At 33.8% G+C, this 22,722-nt stretch overlaps 1 protein-coding gene across 2 annotated transcripts in view; it reads right to left on the bottom strand.

Annotated features, from left to right (window-relative positions):
* Gpm6a (glycoprotein M6A) overlaps window positions 1-22,722 on the bottom strand; it is a 336,642-nt gene that overhangs the window by 7,396 nt on the left and 306,524 nt on the right. For both annotated transcript variants that reach the window (XM_046427554.2, XM_058573665.1), the window contains exon 4: window positions 6,263-6,416. In XM_046427554.2, coding sequence (XP_046283510.1) covers window positions 6,263-6,416 — 154 coding nt within the window. The remainder of the gene's footprint in view (window positions 1-6,262; window positions 6,417-22,722) is intronic.

The raw sequence follows: 22,722 nt of genomic DNA, 5'->3' as shown, positions 1-22,722 counted from the left end.
GCTGTCATTGAGCTCTGCTTTGCCAATACTTTATGGTATCTATTTCAGTGTAAAGAAATAAAAAGATTCTGCTTGCAGCATAACCAATGCAGAGCTCCATCTGTGCAGTCTTTCCTTTATACCAAGATAGGTCTAAAATGAAAAATATATATGTGGATATACAGAACTCCCTTATGAATTCGCATAATGAACCACCATGATTGAGAAAGTTTCCTGGTCAAGGCTATACATCTCCATAATGATCCATTCCAGATATCATCATTCACACAAAGTAGATATGCCATGCATACATTGCCTTCATTTCTCCACTGACATTTACAGCAGAACGCTTAGAAAATGTTGCCTTTGCTTACTAAGCGTTTCCTTTCTTTCCTTCCCATTTACATCCTTTCGAGTCAGATTTTGCTCCATCTTTTCATAGAAATTTTTCTAGAGTTCACTCACAATCCTTAAGGATTATTTTCATCTCTTATTTTCTTGCAATTATCAATATTGAAGACAAATCACCCCCTCTTCCTTCATGCTCTCTTCATTTGGTTTCTAAAGATCTAGGCTTCTATTTTTCTTTCTAATTTCACTGGCTCCTTCTTCTCAGTATCCTGTTTGATTCTTTGTGTTCTCTATGATCTCTTAGGTTGAAACATTTAATCATTATCCATTTCTTTTTTTGATGTCATCTAGCCTCAGATATTGAAATGTTAGTGACTCCTAAATATTTTTAGCTAACCCATGTCTCTCCCCAGACATCAGGTTTCCTATATCTAATTTCTTACTTGACAATTCTATTTGGATTTCTAATAAACATCTAAAAATTGACATTTTCAGACTTGAACTTCTCCTTTGCCTGTCCCATTCATTGCCAAGGAAATTTGCTCATAGCCTTTTCCATCTCTCCGAGAGTAAATCAATCTTCCCAATTGCTTGGTCAAAAAATAAATTCCTTTTTGAATTTTCTCTCAAAGTGCACATGAGATTGATATTAGGATATTTTGCCATCCCTGTCTTCCAAATTCATCCAGAATCAGACCACTGCACCCCACCCTCCTTGGTAACTCTCCTGATCTAAGCCACCCAATATATTGCAACTGGATTCCTGCAATAGTTTGCTAAATGGCATCCCAGTTTCTGCCCTTGCTACAGCAGCCAGAATGATCCCTCTGTAAATCAGGTCATGTCCTCTCCTTCCAATGACTCTCTTCTTCCATCAGAGTAAAAGTCTCAACTTAAAGTGTCCTGCAACACACTCATAATTTTACGTTCCATGAACTCTTGACACATACTCTCCCCTGTTCTCTGTTTCAGCCACACTGGACTCCCCATTGTTTCCTGAAGATGCCAGGCACAGTATTAGCATTGCCTTGCAAACGTTTTACTGAATCATCTGGAGAAGAATATTTCCATGGCTAAGTCCTTCCATGCTTAAATGACTACTTAATGAAGCATTCCTCCATGATACTTTGAAATATTTCTACCCAACTTTCCCACTCAAAACTCCTGATTCCATACAAATTTGTGTTTGTGTGAGGTTTTTGTGATATGTACACCATATACTACAGATATATATGTTCCAAATTGATTGTAATTTATGAAACACCTTAGCATAATATGAAGCCATACAAAGGATCACGTGTAATTGAGCTATGGTGCAAATCTGAAAATCTAATTATTTTGATTCTTGTGTATTTGCCTATAAATGACCAATATGTTCTAACTAAAAATTAAGTAAATTAAATCAAATTAATACAAATATATATATATATATATATATATATATATATATATATATATATATATATATACTTATTAGCTTCAGAGAAGTTTTTTTGCTAAAATGAACAGACTGACATTTCTAGTTTTTAAAAAGCCATTAGGAGAAAGGGCAAGGAACAGAGTAAAGCAAGAACTCACTATAGAAAAGATTAGACGAAATGACAGTGAGAATCTGGTGGCGTGGATTGTACTCACATTTTTTTTCTGTACTATGCTATATTTTTCAAGCTGGCTAAAGAGAAGCAATGTGTTTCCAGTACTGAAAGAATTAGGTGTGCCTGCAATATGAAAATCTTCAGAGAGTCATGCATTATGTGTCTATGAAGTTTACTATAGTACTACTTTTATTACTAAAGCAATAAAACCTTTTGGTGGTTACTGGATAGTTAAAGCACCATCTCTCAGGGTATAAAGTAAAATTCTTATCAAGGTAGTTCTGAGAGTTGGTAATGCTGAATAGAAACAACACTCTGAAAGGGGTCAGAGAATGACAGGAAATTGACTCTTAACTATCAAACAGATGCTTTCATTTTAAATAATTTGCCATTTACTATACTTTAAAAAAATGATAGGTCTCCTAGAATATCATTTTGTAGCTTCTAGAGACTACCTATATTCCTTAGCTTGTAGTCCTTTTATTGCTTCCTCAAAGACAACAACATTGAATTTTTCCATGCCTATCTTCCATAGCTCATCTCCCTTTAACTGATTCTTCTAACGCTTCCATTTTTAAGGATGCTTGTGATTTCATTGGGACTACTTGGATAATTCAAACTAATTACCTTATTTCTCAGTTGACTATCAACCTCAATTTCATCTGTTAACTCTAAGGCCCCTAACATAGGAATATTTACACAAAGGAATAGCCTGAACAAGAAGAATATAGCCAAGATTTTACCAAATAAATTACTGAATTATGTAGCACAAGTGACTCTAATTCACAAGGACACATAGGTAAACACATAAAAGTGTTCCTATTAGTACCATATGTATCAAGCTTCCACAAGACATAAAATATCCTTTTGAATAGAGTGGACTGAGGTCCAAAGTGCTGATTATTTATGACCTCAACTTGTTCTCTGTTATACCTGGGACAAACCATGTAATATTTCTAAGTCATGGCTGCATGTCTGCCATTCTTTACTTTTTTGTCTTGTAGATTTTTTCTTTCAAAAGTGAGCTTGCTGTTTCATAATAGGTCCTCATAAAAGACTCTTGACTTTAAGTTGATGTTACAGTTAGATAAAAGCTTTTGACCTTGGGGTAAATCTTTGGTGTCCAGAGAGTGAACAGTGGTTGGCAGGAAATAGCCCTCTCCAAGATGTTCACATCCTATTCCTGATGTAGTGCATTAGCTTACAGTGTGAAGGGGAATTAAGACTGTATAATTGTCAAGGAGATGTGATGTCACTAGCTTTGATAGAAGAGGAACTGGATCATGATAATTTAAATATATAAGATCATGAAAACTGTAAGTAACAAATTTGGAAAACAAAAATGACAAATGGACTTTGGCTTGAGAAGCTGTATTTGTTTCTTATTGCTGCTGTAACAGGTAAGCATAAATTTAGAGACTTAAGGCAACACAAATTCTCTGACAGTCCTGGAAGACAATAAGTCTAAAATGAAGGACTCATCAGAGCTGCATTCCTTCCAGAAGCTCTAGAAGAAGAAGCAATTTACCTTTTTTCCCTAGTTTCCTTAGGTCATTCAATTTTCTTGGCTTTTGGTCCCTGTTATCCATTTTTAAAGCCAAAGCACTGAATTTTTCTGGTCTCTCTCCCACCTCAGTGGTCCATTTCTGTTTGACACTGTCTTCTCTTCTGACTCTCTTCCACTTTCAAGGACTCTTGTGATTACTTTAGGCCCTTCTGGCTAACCCAGGATAATACCCTCCTTAGGTTAAGGGCAGCTGACTAGCAACATTAATTCCATCTGAAATTTTAATTACCTTTTGAAATGCAACCTCATGTATTCATAGGTTTCAGGAAACTGGATGTGTACATCTTTTGGTCTTTGAGGAGCCATTATTCTGCCTACTGAGTATAATCATGGTTTACTTAACATTTACATTGAAAACAATTCCTTTTCTAAAAATTGCCTAGAACAGAACTGGACCAAGATTCAGGACACTCACCTTTCCATCCTAGCATTTCATGCTAGGTAACTATATACCTGAAAAATTATTTCACCTCTTAGAACTTCATTTCTTTTAGACCAGACAACTGTGTTGGTGATTAATAAGACCATTTGTAAAATTCTCTGAGTCTAAGTCATGTTCTGTGCTTTATGTTATTTGAAATCATGTGTGTGTGTGTGTGTGTGAGAAAAAGAGATAAGTATGTCTCAATATACTAAGTAATATTAGGTTACTTTAGATATCATAAGCATTTCAATACAGTGAACATTAACAGAAGTGGTTAGAAAACAAAAAACAAACTAGTGGAAAAATATTAAAAAGATGGTCTACTTATCCTTTCCAGAGGATTATTTTCCCTCTCCTTTAGAAATACAAATTGAGGAAATTTCAAAAAGTATTTTGCTAGAGTTCCCCAATATTTTCATTCTAAAATATGGTTTGATCAGACAAAAAAGCTGATCACCTACCTCCCATATTTTCATGTACTACACCATGAGAATTGAAATGTTTCCAATCAGAAGCATACTAACCTATCATGTATTCTTGAAAATACAGATGTTCACATGAAAGGCAACCCAGCTTTCTCATTCCAGTGGTGACACTTTCATAAGAGAAACTGGTGCTCTCAGAGTAAGATTAACAGTAAAATAACTTTACTATGCTTCACTATGCCTCAGCTGAATCTGGGTTTCAAAGAACAAATAATTTCAGTATATCTACATCTCCAAAAATATTTTGGAATATGTTAGTGCTTAAAAACAAGTTTCTTGTTTATCTAAAATTCAAGTACTTTATCTGTCAGGACAGCCTGGGAGGCTAATCCCATGTTTTCCAGTTTTAACTGTAAGGATCACCAGACAAAAGGACAGTGAAGGAGAGGGAATGAAGCCAGAGTTAGTATTTTAAAGTAGCTGGTCCACAGTGACCTCCCGTGGCAGTCACTGAGGTTTCCTTTTCCCAGGTGTATAAGGCTCTGGATCCAAAAAAAAAATCTCCCAGTGGAAGGAAGCACTGTCCATGCTCCCTCTCACCAAGAACTTCATGGGCAGGGCACATTATTATGCTTTTTATTTGAATCCAACCAGGGGAGCCTGAGGTCTTCATCTGACATGATGGTGTGTGGGCCACTGCTTTGGAACACAGCTGGCTAGAGAACAGCTGTGGTCTTCTCATAGTCTGTCTACAGTATACCCATAGAAGCACAAGGCCTTCAGATACTTCCTAGAGAGACTGTCTCTGCGATTTTGAAGTATGGGGAAATTTCATTAGAGAAAAACACTTAGAGTGTTCCCAGATGTTAAAAGATTGGCTTTTGATACCCATTCAATAAAAAAGCAAATCCAGTTGCAAATGTGGGTCTGTATATCTTTTATAAACTTTGTAGCTCCCATACTTTTTAAAAAATCATGGAACAGGGGCAGGGGTAGTGGCTCAGAGGTAGCGTGCTCACCTAGCACAGGTGAGGCACTGGGTTCGATCCTCAGCACCACATAAAGATAAAAAAATAAAGGCATAAAAAATGATGGAATCTCAAATAAGTTAACTGAGATTAGACTTCTAACTTTTCACACTTATAGTTCATGTTTTTTTTCCCCAATATGAGAGGAAGCTGACTTAGGAGTCAGGACACACTCTGAAGATGAGCTGCCTGAATTTGAATCCTCATTCTGTCAGCTACCAACTGTTTAACCATCCATAAGACATTTGCCTCACTGTGCCTCAGCTTTGTCATCTATGAAAGAAGAGAACATTATTTCCCACCATGTAGATTTGTGAGACTGAAATAACACATAAGAGGTGCTTGGAATAGAGTTTATGTGTGGTAAGCACAGGTATACATGAGTACTGATTAGTGTTCCATATGGGATTTAGCCTCAGACAAAACTAACCAAGAAGGACAACTGATAATTCAGCATTCCTTGACTTCTTTATCTTTAAATTCAAAGTGTCCCTCTCCCACTTTAGAAGGCAACAAACACTTCACACAATTTGTGCAGTTTATCATGGAAGAATGAAAGTAGAATGCAGACATCAGGTTAAGATTGGAAAAGAACATAGAAATCAGGAAAAGGAAACCATAATTTTAATCTCTTCATACCAGGACTCGCAATCTGACAGCCTATCCAAATATATATGCATGATATATTTTGTGAGACCAATGTTCATTAGCCCTTGAATTCATACTTATTTAAATCTAAAAAGGAACATCTTAAAACTGAGTTGTTTGATAAATATGTCTTTGGTAGAAGGAATGATGGTTCCACCATGATTTATAATATTGTCAAAAGGCAGTTCTTTAAGTAAAACCATATGAGGGAATGTTTTATAGTCAGAGATCCTGTTTCTACCTACCAAACTGACGGAGGTCCAAGCAGAGATTTGCTCCTTCCACCAATGTGGTGTTTCGGCAGATGGTCCACAGATTGAAGTACATATAAACTGGCAGTGAGGTGAATGCTGTGACTCCCAGCCAAGCCAACATGAAAAGGTATGTCAACATGATAAACTGCAATAGAGAAAAAAAATAGAGAGAAAACACATGGTCTACCAGAAAAGAAGAATTTTGTTTTCAGTCCACCAAGCTCAACACATAAGGCTTTTAGTGTTACACTACATAGATGACTATCACAGCACTCCTAGGGGCCGCAGCACTGGAATTTGAGAAATAGTGAATAAAATGGGTTATATGAGTAATCCTGCTGGAATATCTTACCTTGGCAGAGGTTCTGATGTGCAAAGCAAAGAATCATCCACCCACATTTCAATGCCTGTTTAAATTATGAAGCTATTTTAAAAATCTCTCTACAATTGTTTTTTAAGTCTAGAAAATTTCAGCAGGTCTACTTAGAGGAGATTTTACAAAGTGGGGAATTTGCTGTAAAAAAATTCAAGTGAATTAAAATGTTATTGATAAATTCATATCACAACTAAACTGGCACCATTAAATATTATAAATATTTAAGATACATCATCATTCTAAAATTACCACTAAAAATATGGCAATGCTCAAATCATATTAGTGCAAAATAACATTAGCATATACTACACCTCTTCCTGTGTAATGATTTTTGTGAACTTTAAATTTTATTTATATATGTAAATTTTACTTTTGCTATTTAAAACTACTAAAATACTATTTTACCTTTGAAAATAAAGTTTTTAAATTTATCAGAAATACTTTAAAGCTATAATGTTTATTAAAGTGAGCAGTTGTATCCTAGACAGAATTGAATGAGAGACACATTTTTTTATTATTATTTGTAAATCTAATAAAAGCATAGATTGACACAATATTTTATTGCAAGCATGATATAGATGCTAGATAAAAAGATATATAGATGCATTTATTAGTGAATGATGATAGATAATAGATGATAGAGTGGATTAGTGGAGGAATGATAAATGATAGCATCTATAATGTAATTCTTGGGCATCAAAAGCTATTTAAACAAGTATTTATTCTGAATTTCAGAAACATACTTCTACAGAAAATTCAAAAAAAGCATAGTGTATTTGGAATTAAGTTGAGCACCTCAGGTAACTGTATTTTTAAATGGCAATGAAATATATAATAAATACTTTCAGTGAAACTAAATCTCTTATTCAACTCTATTAATTCCTTTGGTGGTCAGTTATTGCTACACTTTACCACTTTACCCTATGATTTAAGGAAAATATCAAGTGAGTCAAATATATTAAATAACTCATATTATATATACTAAAGATAGCACCTTTGAAAAATAGTAAAATTGGTGTCAGTGTCATGATTGAGCTTATTCATCTATATTAAAGTCTTATTGTGATTAACCTAGTCAATTATAGGGATTAATGACAGTAGGAAATTAATGTAACAAATAGAAAGAGAGGCAAGATGTAAAGCTAATGAGACTTGAAATCAAATCCTTCTGTAAATTGCCAAATGTCACAGTACTTAAGAAACTCAGAATGTGATTAAACATATGCTTTCTAATAATTTGGTTTTATGTAATCTAAAATATGACTTCCAGTTGTTCACTACCACAAAGTGGTGATGGTTGCAGGGAGAGTTTGATGAGCCAATATCTGTCCCCAAAATGTTCTTAAGCTGTGATTTGGCAGTTGTGTTCAAATCTTGTATATCTGAGATGAAACAAAGCCTGGTCTAAAAATTCTGGTACATAAAACTTGAACATGCAGTTATTTAAATCAGTGAGTGAATGACAGCAAATGTCCTTGAAAGTGATTTGTTCTTTAAATATAATTATCAACATTTATATCACTTTTAGAATTAATTAATCTTCCTCAATGAATACTAAGAGAAGGTTAATATACATAAAGATTATGGCAAGATTTGGGGCATGTACATTAATAACACTTTGTTGTTATTTTACTGATCAAAAGAACAGAGATATTCCATGTAGAAATGTAGACACATCAGGTCTCAAAACACAATTGACTGAGTGTGGTAAAAACTGTGCCAGTCTCTACTAGAGAAACATAGCAATATATCTTTTACCTTTAACATTAATAAACTGTATGCTATGTCATAGTCATCTTCCATTTAATTCCAATGTGTAAGAGATAAAATTTACTTCTTATTTGCTTAATACACTGTGAATTACATTAGGGACACTGTGTACCTAATGTAAATGTCACATTTATTTCATGATAAAAGGGATCTTATATCATATTCATTAAAGACACAGGTTTTCTTGCTGCCTGAGTCTAGGCTTTATGCCTCCGATTTTGCTTTTGTGAAATGGAAAGAGCTCTAAATTAATTTCACAGTTCCCATAAAGCTTAAATGAGATAATGATGGAATACATTTAGCATAGAACCTGGTACATAAGTAGTTGTGACAAAGTAGTAGCTGTTTTTATTACTCATAATATTATTCTGATTATTACTACTATACTCTGTCTAAATAAGACCATAAAGAATAAGGGAATTAGATCTCATTTTGTGTTGGGAGGAATTAAATGAATGAGAAGCTCTTGGGTCTGGCATAGTTATTTAAAGTGAGCTTTCTCTCAAGACAGAATTTCTTGGGAACTGTCCCAAATGTGAAGAGGCTCTGTTAGTAGAAATTCTTTGGAGGGGGGAAAAAGAAAAAAGAAAAAGAAAAAGCTTCTTTATTAACATTTTCATTTTCTGCATGTATAGATCTCAAGGCTAAAGCATAGTCTTAAGAACAATGAGTAGGGAGGGTATAGCATCCAGAAAGACGTTGCTTTGGATAAGTAAAAGCATCTCTGAGTTCCAGGGAAGAGTAATTAGCATGCTTTGGGCTACATCCTCTCTATCTTGTTTTTCTTTCTGTCTGCCCTGAGGGATTTTTCAATAGCTTCTTCAGAAAGTGTTGTTCACTGTGGAACCCTGATTTAGGATTCAATAGGTTTAGATTCAAATGGGATTGAAACACTTTGAACTGCTGCTGCTGCTACTTTATAAGGCGATTTAAGTATGATTTCCTAAACCACAGAGCTGACTCCTATTTCCATTCTTTTTCCAGATCTAATGTTGTAACAAATTAATAAAGAAGTATGCTACAGATAAAACATTGTGGTGAGAAAATATTTTCATTGCTATTAATGAGGAAGCTGTTTTAAGAAAAATACACCTCTTCTTCAGAATTTTTACTGTAAACCAGCTTATTTCAGAGTAGTAGTTCATATCCATGAAATACTTAAGGAAGCTAAGAATAATTCTACCTATTTTATAAAAATGTTTTATTTTAGTATCTGATATTTAACCAAACTGAAAAATTGTTCAAATTAATCATGCATCATTCCAGTTAGAAAAATTTTATAGGTAATCAATAAAATAGTCCATAATTAAAAATTTATTCTAGCTTTTCATTGCTATTAACATGATAGTTATATATTTCTTTATTTTGTATTATACTAATTAATCAATGGATTCTTGATAGTAAAATTGCAATAAATGTTAATGATGAGTGTCAATTATCTGAATATTAATAACTTCATAAGCTAATTTTATATTTATTAGAAAAACCTCTGAGGATGTAAAAACTTCTGATTTTGAAAACCTTTTTGTTTGCAATAAAATGCTTTCTGAAATTCAACTCCCTACTGGGGAACACAGTGGGAATAAAATAACTGGAAGAAACTATAAAAGTATCATTAGTAAAAATTCTAAAGAAGATATCAGATGAGCTGGTCATTCTTTTATGACTTGGACATATCACTTAACCCCTAACAGACACTTTCCTCATCTGTGAACTGGAAATTGGAAAACCTCTCACACAGGGCTGCCATGTAAACAGAAGAGAAGATCCTGGATTAAGTCACTTGGCAGTAACCTTGGTTCACAATAAACTCAGAGAGGAGGTTGTTTGATTTAGCACTAATTAATTGTTTTGTATTTTTAAAGGTTAGGTACAGATAGAAAGGAAATGATTTATGTTCCATTTGGTGTTTGTTTTGAACAGACACTGGGTTTTCATTTCTGGTAGTTCCAGAAGTAAGGACGGATTTTGGAGAAGTTACAGATTACTCTATATAAAATGGTCTCTTTGGCTTCTCTCATTTCAATCATTATAGTATCACTCATCTAAATTAAAATGAGGAGCACTTTCTCCTTAATCACAAAAGAAAAAAATCACTAAAAGGTCTTTATTTTGTATTATATTAATTAATTAACTTATTTTTTATAGTAAAATTGGAATAAATGTTAATGAGGAGTGCCAAGTATTTAATTAATAGCTAACATATCCCATTATTATCTCATTTCAGCACCATGTCATCAGAAAGTATAAATGACTGCTAAAACAAGAATCTTCTTGTTATCAAACTTATTGTGTTTTTCTTTTTACTCATAAATTTGTTGAGCTCCTACCATGTATTAGCATGGAATTTAACAAAATCATTACAAATTATTTGTCTGTGACTTGAAACTAAATAAAACAATATGGATTTCTTGCTTTGATGTCAACCTGGATCTTCCAATCACTGTTAGAAATCGAAGTGAAGAAATTCAAACAGAAAGACAAGAGCTAGGTTTTCTTCTTCTTTGTAAAGTGTATGTATTTTGCTCCTTGATTATGTAGCTATTAAGACGACATTGTGCTTAACTTGAAAATTACTTGTAAACGGTAATAATTTTTTTTCATATGAACCTCTACGAATGTTGATTTAATACCTAAGAAAATCACAATTTCTTGATTTAGCAGGTGTCAGTGGAAGTAAAAATAGCAGGGTAGAAGTCAGTAGTACAGATGAAAAGAATCCAGCTGTCTCCTCTGACTTCAAAAGTCTCGAGTCTGAATTACCCAACTGCTTAAAAAAATATACCAGTGAATAGAATGCTATGATAAAATTAAGAATTTCAGGTAAAAGAAACATTTAAAGTTAAGGGAAATGAACCAAATGGATCTATTGATATACCTAGAAGTCTTTTTAAAACCAAAAATACCAACAAATTGTTTATAAATTCCCTTTCTCATTAACTCTTTCAAGGAATAGGATATAAAAATACTTTGCAAAGATCTTAGCTCAGAATACTATATTTCACAATAGCATATTTTAATGATCTTTTCTCATCTTGGAATGGATTTAATGAATATCAATCAATCATGTTTGTACTTCAACAGAAAAGTAAATATCTTTAGATTTCACTAAAGGCAGACATATCTCAGGGTTTAAAGAGCCCATGATCAAGCAATTTCACAGGGTAGACATTAGCTAGGGAGTGCAGTGTCTAGTAGTGGTTTTCAACTATGGCCATGCATTAAGATAATCTCAGAAATTTGAGACAGAAAGAGATGCTTAGACCTTTCTGTGCTGATTCTATATTTTAAAAATCACTTCAGGTGATCCTGATGGGTATCCAATGTTAAGAACTACTGCTATATTAGAATGGAAAATCTCATGAGTATACTTGATGTGAAGGCTTTTTTGATCTTCATCATTATACTTTATAGGATAGTATTGCTGAAGTTAAAAAAAAATGGGTAGTAATCCAGCAGTTCATGTAAATGTCACTGAAATGGCTAAACGTATAGATGTGTGGGATGCTGGACATGAGTCAAATTTCTGAATTAGGGTTTTTAAAATTGGCATTACTGATATTTTGGGTCAAGTAATTTTGTTATGGAGACTGTGCTCTACACTACTACAGGATGCTTACCAACATCCCTAGTTTCTATCCACTAGATGTCAGTTATGTAATCAAAATTTCTCAATATCTCCTGAAGGGAAAATAGCCCTTGGTTGAGAACTACAACACTAACACATGAAAATAATAGGTCAAAGGGAAGCAAATGAATACCAGAATGCCCTATCATTCCAAATGCAAACTGGAAAAGTATCAAACATATTGACCGCAATAGGCTCTAAAAATTATGCAGAGTGTGGCTTAATGCAGGAAATTACTGTTATTTTATAAATTGCTTGAATATATGCAATCATCATCATCATCATCATCACCATCATCATCATCATAATTATGACCCTAAACTAGCAATGAACAAGTTGTGATCTTAAAATCGTTCCTTAATGATTCTTTAAGTTCACAGCATCTTTGTTCATAATTGTCAAAAGCTGAAGGTTACCAAGATGTCCTTCGGTAGATGAATGATAATAAATGTGGTACATCCAGATGACAGTGGGAAAATTAATAATAAGAATGAGCTATCAAAGTATAAAAAGTGAGGGAGGAACATTAATGTATACACTATGCGAAAAAGGCCATCTGAAAAGGCCGTCTACTGTGTGACTTAGTTATAGAGGAAGTAAAAAGAGGAATAGGTGGAGCACAAAGGATTTTTAGGCTTACCCTATTTTACCTCACCTGCTTTACTTCACTTTACAAACACTGCGTTTTCATTTATTTATTATTCTCTTTCTACACATTTCATTGGTGCATCATAGTTGTACATAAAATGGAATCTGTGTTACATACTTGCACTTGTTCACAATATGACAATATAATTTGGCCAGTATCACTCTCCAGCACATCCACCCTCACTACCGCCTGTCACCCCCAGTCCCTTTCCTACTGATGTCCCTTTTATTTTCATTAAATCTGTCCCCACCTTTCTTTTCCTTCTTGCTATCTAGCTTTCACATTTGAGAGAAAACAACCCACCCTTGGCCTTCTGAGTTTGGCTTATTTTGCTTAACATGATGGTCTCAACTTCCAACCATTTTCCTTCAAATGACATAATTTCACTTTTCTTTATGGCCGAATAAAACTTCATTGTGCATATATACCACAATCTCCTAATCCATTCATCTGTTGATGAACACCTAGGCTGCTCCCATAAAATGGCTATTACGATAAATGTGCATATGCATTTATCAGTTTATTATGATAACTAATTCTTCAGGATTGATACCAAGGAATGATATGTCTGGGTACTAATTTATAGTCCCACCAACAATGTGAAAGTATTTCTTTTTCTCCACATCCTAATATTTATTATTTTTTATTCTTGATGACTATCATTCTGATTGGTATGAGATGAAATCTCAGTGTAGTTTTGAGTTGCAGTTCCCTAATTGCTAATGATGTGGACCACTTTTTCATATATTTTGTTGGTTGTTTGTATTTCTTCCTTTAAAAAGTGCATCCACTGCATTTTTAACAAGCCAAAGGTTTTTGTTAACTATTAACTTAGCCAATTTATCAGTGCCATTTTCCCAAAAAATCCTGTGGAAAAGTGTGTCTGCATCACATGTTGACTTTTCTTGCAATATTTCAAACTTTTTCATTATTATATCACGTATGATGATCTGTGATCCTTGATCTATGATGTCACTATTATAATTATTATACTTATATAAGATGGTGACCTTAAGTAGTCTATTCCTTGAGACCTAATAATATTAAAATTAGATCAGTTAACAACCTTATGATGGTCTCTGTTCAAGTGCAAGGAAGAGTTCCATCTCTTTTGCTTTAAATAAAAGCTAGAAATGATTAATCTTAGTGAGGAAAGCACATCAAAAGCTGAGAGAGGCCAAAGGCTTACCCTCACCTGTCACAGTTAGCTGAGGCATGAATGCAAAGGAAAAGTCCCTGAAGTCCCATTCCAGTGAACAAATGAACGATAACAAAGAGGAACAGCCTTATTGGTGATATGAAGAAAGCTTGAGTGGTCTGAATAAAATATCAAACCACGTACAACGTTCCCTTCAGCCAAAGCCTAATCAAGAGTGAGGCTTTAATTTCCTCAATCCTATGAAGGCTGAGAGGTTAAGGAACTCAGAAAAAAATATTAAATTAGAAGAGGTTGGTTCATGACATTCAGAAAAAGAAGCCATCTCCACAATACAATGGACAATATGAAGCACGAAATGCTGTTATAGAGCCTGCAGTAAGTTATCCAGAGACCTAGTTAAGACCTCTGATGAAGCTGGCTACACCAAACCACAAATTTTTAACATAGATAAGACTTCCTTCTATTTGAAAAAGACACCATTTGGGAAATCTTCAATGCCTGACTTCAAAGCATCAAAGGACAGGCTGACTTTCTTGTCTAGGGCTAATGCAGCTCGTAACTTTAAGTTCAAATGGTGCTCATTTATTATTCAAAAATTCTTGGGTTCTTCAGAATTATACTAAATGTACTTTGACCATACTATTTCATTATTATATCACTTATGATGGTCTGTGATCAATGATCTATGATGTTACTATTATAATTATTATACTTATATAAGATGGTGACCTTAAGTAATAAATGTTGTGTTTTCTGATCACTACAAAGTCTGGGTGACACCATATCTGGATTACTGTACACTTTAAGCTCACTGTTGAGACTGTATTAATACATTTTCTGCTACATCAATGAAATATCTGAGGCTGAGTAACTTATTTTAAAAGAGGTTTATTTAGGTCACAATTCTAGAAGGTCAGGGGTATGCAACCAGGGTTTGTTCTGGTGAGGAGCTTCAAGAGATGGTATCACAATCTTGGAAGCACATGCAGGAAGAGATCACATACCAAGACAGGAGGAAGATGGGGTCCCGCTATATCTTCTGAAGCCAAACCTCCAATTGATATAAGGATTTCCCATTAAACTCCACCTATTAAAGGTCTACCATCCTTCAATATCACCAAACTGGGGAACAAGCTTCTAACACATTAGACTTTGGGGGGCACAACACTTTCAAAGTAAAGCAGAGACCTATTACTTATGAGAAAAATATTCCTTTCATAATATTGCTATCCATTGATGACACACCTGGTCACTTAAGAGCTCTGATGAAGATGTACAAGATTAACGTTGTTTTCATACCAGTTGACACAACATCATTCTGTTACCAATGACTAATTTCAAATTTCAAGTCTTATTTACAAGTATGTTTCATAAGTGACTTAGATAGTGATTCCTCTAAAGGATTTTGGCAAAATGTGTAAAAATACTGATAACTATCTGAAGAGGTGCTAGATGCTATTGAGATCATTCATGGTTTGTGAGATGAGGTGAATTATTAATATTAACTGGAATTGCTAAAGTAGATAAAATCAGATATTTAAAAGGAGACATTATAATAGATACCTCAGAAATACAAATGATCATAAGATTATTATGAACAAATATATGCCAATGAATTGAAAAAAATATGAGTCATAAATAAGTGCCTGAAAACACCAAAAAATCCTACTGTTAGGGTTTGGATGTGAAGTGTCTGCCAAAAACTCATGTGTGAGAGAATGCAAGAAAGTTGAGAGAAGAAATGATTGGGTTGTGAGAACCTTAACCCAATCAGTGGATTAATCCCCTAATGTAATTAACTGAGTGGTAACTGGAGAAGATGGGGTACTGGGGGTGTGGCTTTGGGGTATACATTTGTTTCTGATGAGTGGAATCTCTCTCTCTGCTTTCTGACCATCATGTGAGCTGTTTCCCTCTGCTACATGCTTTTGCCATGATGTTCAGTCCCATCTTGAACCCTGAGGAATGGAGTCTGCTGTCTATGGATTGAGATTTCTGAAACTGTGAGACCCCAAATAAACTTTTTTTTTTCCTCCACAGTCGTTCTGGTCAGGTCCTTTAGTCACAGCAGTGAAATAGCTGACTAAAACACCTACCAAGATTGAATAATGAATAAATAGAAAATGAGTGAAGACTACCAACAAGTAATGAAACCCAATCAGTAATTAAAAGTCTCCATTCACAGAAAATCCCAAGACCAGAGGGTTTCAGTGCTGAAATTTACCAAATATTTAAAGAAGAACTTCAGTTCTTTTCAATTTAACTCAAACTACTAAAGAAAAAAAATTGAAGACAAATAAATGCTATCAGACTCATTCTACAATGCCAACATTACCCTGATAGCAAAACCAGACATGGATGCAAAGTAAAAGAAAACTTATATTCCTAATGAAAATAGATACAGAAGTCCTCAATAAAATACCAGCAAACTGAATTCAACAATACATGAAAAATATCATTCAACATGCTCAAATGCAATTCATCCCAAGAATGCAAAGAGCATTCAATATATGCAAATCACTATACATAACACATCGTGTTTAAAAATAAGCACAAAACAAAGTGATCACTTCAATATATGCAGGAAAAGCATCTGATGAAATTCAATAGCCCTTCATGATAAAACTCTTCTAATAGAAAATTTAGATAGAGAAGAAACACACCTCAACGCAATAAAGGACAGATATAACAAATTCATAAAGGACATCAAATTGAAGGGGGAAAGTTAATGGTTTTCCTCTAAGATTTAGAACAAGTTAAAGATGTCCACTTTGACCACTTTTGTTCAGAATTCTACTGAAAGTTCTAGCCACAGTAATTAGGCAAGAAAAAAGAAATAAAGACCATCAATTGGAAAAAAATTAGGTCTGGTGGTATAGCTCAGGTTTAGATTGCTTGGCAAGTATGTGCAAGGCCCTGGGTTTCATCTTCAGCATTGAAATTTTTTTTTTTAATTTGAAATAATGATGTTAAATTGTCCCTGCTTTGCCCATAATATGATTGCATTTATTAGAAAACACAAAAGATCACCAAAAAATCTGTTAGAATTAATAAGTTAATTCACTAAACTGGTAGGATATAAAAGTCAACCTGCAAAAATCATCAGTATTTCTATAGTCTATCTTAAAAATAAACCAAGAAATTGACTTTATTTGCAATATCTACAAAGGAAGAAAATACTTAGAAATAAATTTAACCAAGGATTTGCAATATTTCTACAGTGAAAATTATAGAGCTTAGATGAAGAAAATTGAAAAATGCACACATAAGTACAAATATATCCTGTATTTGTAAATTGGAAGAATTAATATCATTAAAATGTCCATACCACCCAAAGTGATTTTTAGTAACTTGATTTAGGCCCTATCAATCTACTAATGAAATTCTTCACAGAAATAGAAAAAAAAAAGTCTAAAATTCATATGGAACCACCAAGGACTCTGAATAGCCATAGCAATCCTGAACAACAAAACCAAAGCCAGATGTATCGTATTTCCTGACTTCAAAATGCTACTGAAGCATAGCAAGCAATGGTGCTGATAGGAAAGCAGACACATTGAGACACAGAATAGACTTTAGATACTGAAAATAGATCCATGCATTTATAGACAATGGATTTTTGACAAAGGTGCCAAGAACACACATTGGAGGTAAAGGGAGTTTCCTCAATAAATGGTGCTGGGAAAACTGAGCATCAACACACAGAACTAGACCCTTATCCCTCACCATAATATAAAATCAAATCCAAATAGATTAATGAGTTAAATAGAAGACCCAAACGTACAAACACTATTAGAGTAGAACACTGGAGAAATGTTTTATATCATTAGACTATAGAAGAATTTTTTTGGGGGGATAATGCAACAAAAATAATAGGTGAATGGGATTACATCAAACTAAAAAGTTTCTGCACTGCAATGGAAGCAATCCACCAAGTGCAGAGACACTCTACAGAATGTGTAAATATTCGTATTTGGAAAATATGCACCTGGAAGGGGTTGATGTGCAGAATATACATCAAACTCAACTCAGTAGTCCCCAATCCCTCCAAGCCCCCAAACACTCCAATTAAGAAACGGGTGAGACTTCAACAGATACTTCTCAGGAGAAGATATTAAAACTATTTGTAATCTATGACTTTTATTTCATTCCTAACATAGTGATTTATGATAAAATATATTTTAAAGATCTTTCAAAATTTTATTTTTAAGTTATCAATTGAAATATTATAGTTGTGTGTATTTACTTCTTTTAATATTTTTCAGTTGTAGATGGACATAATATCTTTATCTATTTATTTTTATGTGGTGCTAAAGATGGAACCCAGCGCCCCACAGTGTGAGGCAAGCATTCTACCATGGAGCCACAGCCCCAGACCCAGGTATGTATATTTATGGGATGGAGTTAACATTATGAATTTCTCTCTACCCCAAATATTTTTATTCTTCATTCCAGATTTACTTATCATCAGAGATATATTTTAGGATGAGAAAGACATATTTCTGTGGTCTTCAATCCCTCATCCAAAACCGTCTAATCATGAGAAAAACAAAATATAAATTATACCCAAGGTAACATTACCAAATACATAGCTAATATTTCTCAAAATTGTCAAGGTTATCAAAAACAAGGCAATTCTTAGAATATGTCCCCAGTTGGGCTGGGGGTTGTGGCTTGGCCAAGGTAGAGCACTCGCCTAGCACAAGTGAGGCCCTGGGTTCTGTCCTCAGCACCACATAAAAATAAATTAATTAACTAACGATATTGTATCCAACTACAACTAAAAAATAAATATTAAAAAAAAAGAAAATGTTCCTGGTCAGTGTAGCTTAGGGAAAAATGATTAAATCCTTAATAGGATACTGTTACAGAAAAAAAAAAAAGATTTAGTAAAAACTAAGGAAATCTGAATAAAGCTTGGACTTCAATGGAGAGTAAATATTTATATTGATTTATTAATTATGATAAATGTACCATACTAATGTAAGATATTAGTAATTGGCAATTGGGTTTCATAAATATGGAAACTCTGTACCATCTTTGCCTTTCTGTAAATCTAAAACTATTCTAAATGAAAACACTTGTTTCTTAAAAAAAAAAACATTACTTTAGGATTATAAAAAATAAACAATCACAAATTTCTTGTCAGAAATTACATCATAGGATGATATGTAAGATATGTCTAATGAAATTTGAAATCCCACTGAATGCTTAAAATTTATTTTAAAAAAAAGTTTGGCAGAAGACTATACAACATGACTTGAATAATCATCAAAAGAACAACCAAAAAAGAACATAAAACCAAAAAAAAAAAAGTTGGCTTAACATTTCAGGAATTTATTTTAATTATAATTGAGTTACAATCAGAACTTATGGCAAGCTGAATGGTTCTGCATGATTAAACTTTTTTTTCCTCAATTTTGCATTTCTAGCCTCTGTCACTAAATCTCTCATATTTGAAAACACACTAGAAGCCTCTTTACATTTTGTAACAGATTTTCTCATTTCGACCAATGCCATTATAGAAGGCTAATCAAAAATTTCTGTTCAATTTTACCGCAAGAAATTAAAATGAGGGAAAATTTTTATTGATTTCTTCCTACATTTTATGTGCTGAGACGGTTAACATCTCAATAGCTACACTGACATTGGTCTATAGTCATAGAATTTGGGTTTAGTTCTGAGCCATACTTGGAAAATCTACTTCAAATACTTATAGCTCATAAAATCCTGGATCTTTCTTCCATAAAGCACCACTTTTGAAACATTATTTTTAAATATTGTTGGTCTTCCTGAAACAGTCTGCATTCTCCTCTTTTTTTATTTTATTTTTTTTTCCTACTGAAAAACCACGGTTAAAGTGTATTGTTCTAATCTGAAAAAAATCAGGTTGACTTCCCTGTATTAGACTTGCTGTATCCTATGGAGAGAGGAGGCTTTATTTTAGGAACTCTGTATTGGCAGTCTTGTTCAAAAAAATTGCTTTTTGTTTGTTTATATGTGTTAATCTTAAAAGAAGCTAAATTTTAGGAACAGTCTAGAATGAAGGTTTCCTTGATGAAAACCCTACTTACAAATTTACCTGAGGATACTTTACAGATAGCTATCAAAAACGTCCTACTTATGGCAAAATATCTTTGAATACTGAATTCTTTCATCTTCTGCACAGCATCCTTTTATTGCAAAAAGAGACAATTTACAATTGTGGCTACCAAATTCTCTACCTGGTAGTTTGGTCATCCATAAGGTTGTACCAGTATCTACCTCACCAAGTTGTTTGGAGGATTAAATGCCCTAATAGTTTGTAAAGTTCAGAGCATGACAACTAGCATATTAAGCACTTAACAGTGTTTCATAGTATTATTACTGGACTAAGCTTTGACTTTGAGCTACAAAAATGAACTATGAGTTATGACATATGGAATAGACTGAAAGCTAATTATATAGTGTATGTTTTATAGGTACTAGTCTAACATGCTGTGATCAAAATCTACAAATATCTAAGGTTAACAAGAAAGGTATTTAAAAATAAACAAGTAGAATGTTTCTTCATTTGTAAAATTTATCTGCAAAATGAGGTAATAATAGTAACCACTTGTCTTGGTTGCTTTAAAAACTGTATATGGTATATTGCTGCTGTTTTAAGAGGACATATTGTTATGGATTCAATTTTGTCTTTGCAAAATAGTATAATGAAATCCTACTCTTAGTATGCCAGAAAGTGACTCTGTGTGGAGATTAGGTCTTTACAGATGTAAGTAAGTAAAAAATGAGGTCAATAGAGTGGACTCTAAGCCCCGTATGACTGGAGTCCTTATACAGAAGGGAAATTTGAACAAAGATATGCACACCAGACTTTTGAATGATGGCACCAAATTTTTGAAATGAATTTGAATGGGCCTTGACACGGCATGAGAGGAAGCAACAATGCAGATCAAATGTGCTTTCAAGAGCACTAAGAAAGAATATTGATTAGCATCCAAGTTTAGTGATATAATGCTGCTTTTTAAATTAATTGCATTTGTGCTGATGTAGTTTCAATTAGTAACCATTTTAATTTTTATGTGGTATAGAGAAACAGGGATAGGATAACAAAGTTCTACTAGTATTAATTCAGGAAGCTTTTTCATGGAGTTGATGCAAAAAAATGATTCCACCTTTTAGTATTATTTACTATTACTAGTCGAAATGCATTGATAAAATTTCAGAAACACAGACATTTTTAAAAGTAAGGAAGAGAGGCAGAGCAGGTTAACTCATTGAACTTGAAGATATATTCTACCTAAAATAGGAAAAGGAAGAGAGCAGGAGGAGATGGAGGTGGAGAGGATGAAGAGAAGAAGAAGAATGAAAATAAGAAAGAAAGGAAAACAAGTACCAGAGAGCACAGAGGGCAAATCTCCCCCGGGCCCCTGCCCCACGATTTCATGAAGCCAAACTGAAATGGACCACACACAGCTATTCACTTCCTGGGCCTCAAAGTCGTTCCCTTCAAGAAGCCAGTGTTGGGGTAGCTGAGCATGACCCAGAGCCCTCTGCAATGTGCAGAGGGATGTGGCTTCTACTTCTGCCTCAGTACTGTTCATTCCCGGGGTGGCAGGGGGGGTGTTAAAAGAGTTAGGGAAATCTTGGTGGGCTGAATCTCTGCTGCACAGCCACCATGGGAACCAACACAGCTGCTTCCACCCTTCTAGCCTGTTGGGTGGGACTAGTGACACAATTGTTACTATTACCAAAAAAAAAAAAAAATGTGGTTCATGATTTGCTTTAAAAGTAGTTATTTGAGATTCCTTTAAGATGCTTAACTGGCACAAAGACAAGTAGTTACACACAGATATTCATTTCCTCCTGTGATTATTTTTACTACGAATTTATTTTACAATTCTGAATTAAACAACAAAATTGATTGCAATAGTTCTGGCCAGAGGACCTGATAGCAGAAATGTGCTTATAGACAGACACCTTTATCTCTCCTGGGTTCACTTTCGTAGCTTTGCGGAGAGCTGGTGCGAACTTTAGAGATGATCTTGATTTTGCCAATGAGTAAACTGTGATCCAGAGGAGGAAAGTGAATTTCTGAGGCTCACAGTGGCATCACAATGATACTATCCCAATCATAACAAAAGGCCCACCATTAAATTAATTTACTATATTTTGGGCATTATTAATTTATTTCACTACAGTGGCAAAATGGAAATGATTCTAAAATAAGAGGCTTTCTTTTTACTAGAAAAAATTGCTTAGATATCATTGAGTACTAGCCTACTGAATATTTATGTTGATTTTGTTAATGCAAGATCTTTATGTATATTAATTTATTCTAGATTTGTAATTTGATATTAATGCTACAAGGAATGTAGGTGATAGATGCAGTTTAAAGCCCCTTAGTCACATTATTTAAATTCCACTTTTATTCACATTCATGTCTTTTACTTCCTTGAGTACAACTAAGCATTGTCCACAAAACAGAAATAAATGAGTATCACAAAAAATTATTCCATAGATAACTACAAATATTCACAACTCAGGCAAACTCTCATCTGAGATTCCTGTCCTAATGATATTGAGCAGCAACACAGAACTTGTTATAAGCAAGGGAAGAAAAAGTTGGTTAACAAATATTTTTGAACTTTTCTGTGAGGTTGAAGTAAATTATATCATTACATATTAGAAAGCATACTTAATATGAATTATATTCTATAATTAAACACATGTCTTGTACAGCAGAAAATAGAATAGAAACTTCAGTTTTTCATTATAAGAAAATTATTCTAAGACATACAAAAGTACTTTCAACCATACTACTCTGAATTTTCACCACTCCTGTGCATTAGAAGATACATAAATGTTTAGTCTACATTGTAGTATG

The sequence above is a fragment of the Marmota monax genome, unplaced genomic scaffold, assembly GCF_021218885.2.
Source record: "Marmota monax isolate L192 unplaced genomic scaffold, Marmota_monax_Labrador192_F-V1.1 WCK01_AAM20220418_F8-fsc00159, whole genome shotgun sequence".
NCBI classification, from domain to species: domain Eukaryota; kingdom Metazoa; phylum Chordata; class Mammalia; order Rodentia; family Sciuridae; genus Marmota; species Marmota monax.
The sequence above is the reverse complement of the archived record's forward strand: the minus strand, read 5'-3'. Positions and strand labels throughout refer to the sequence as shown.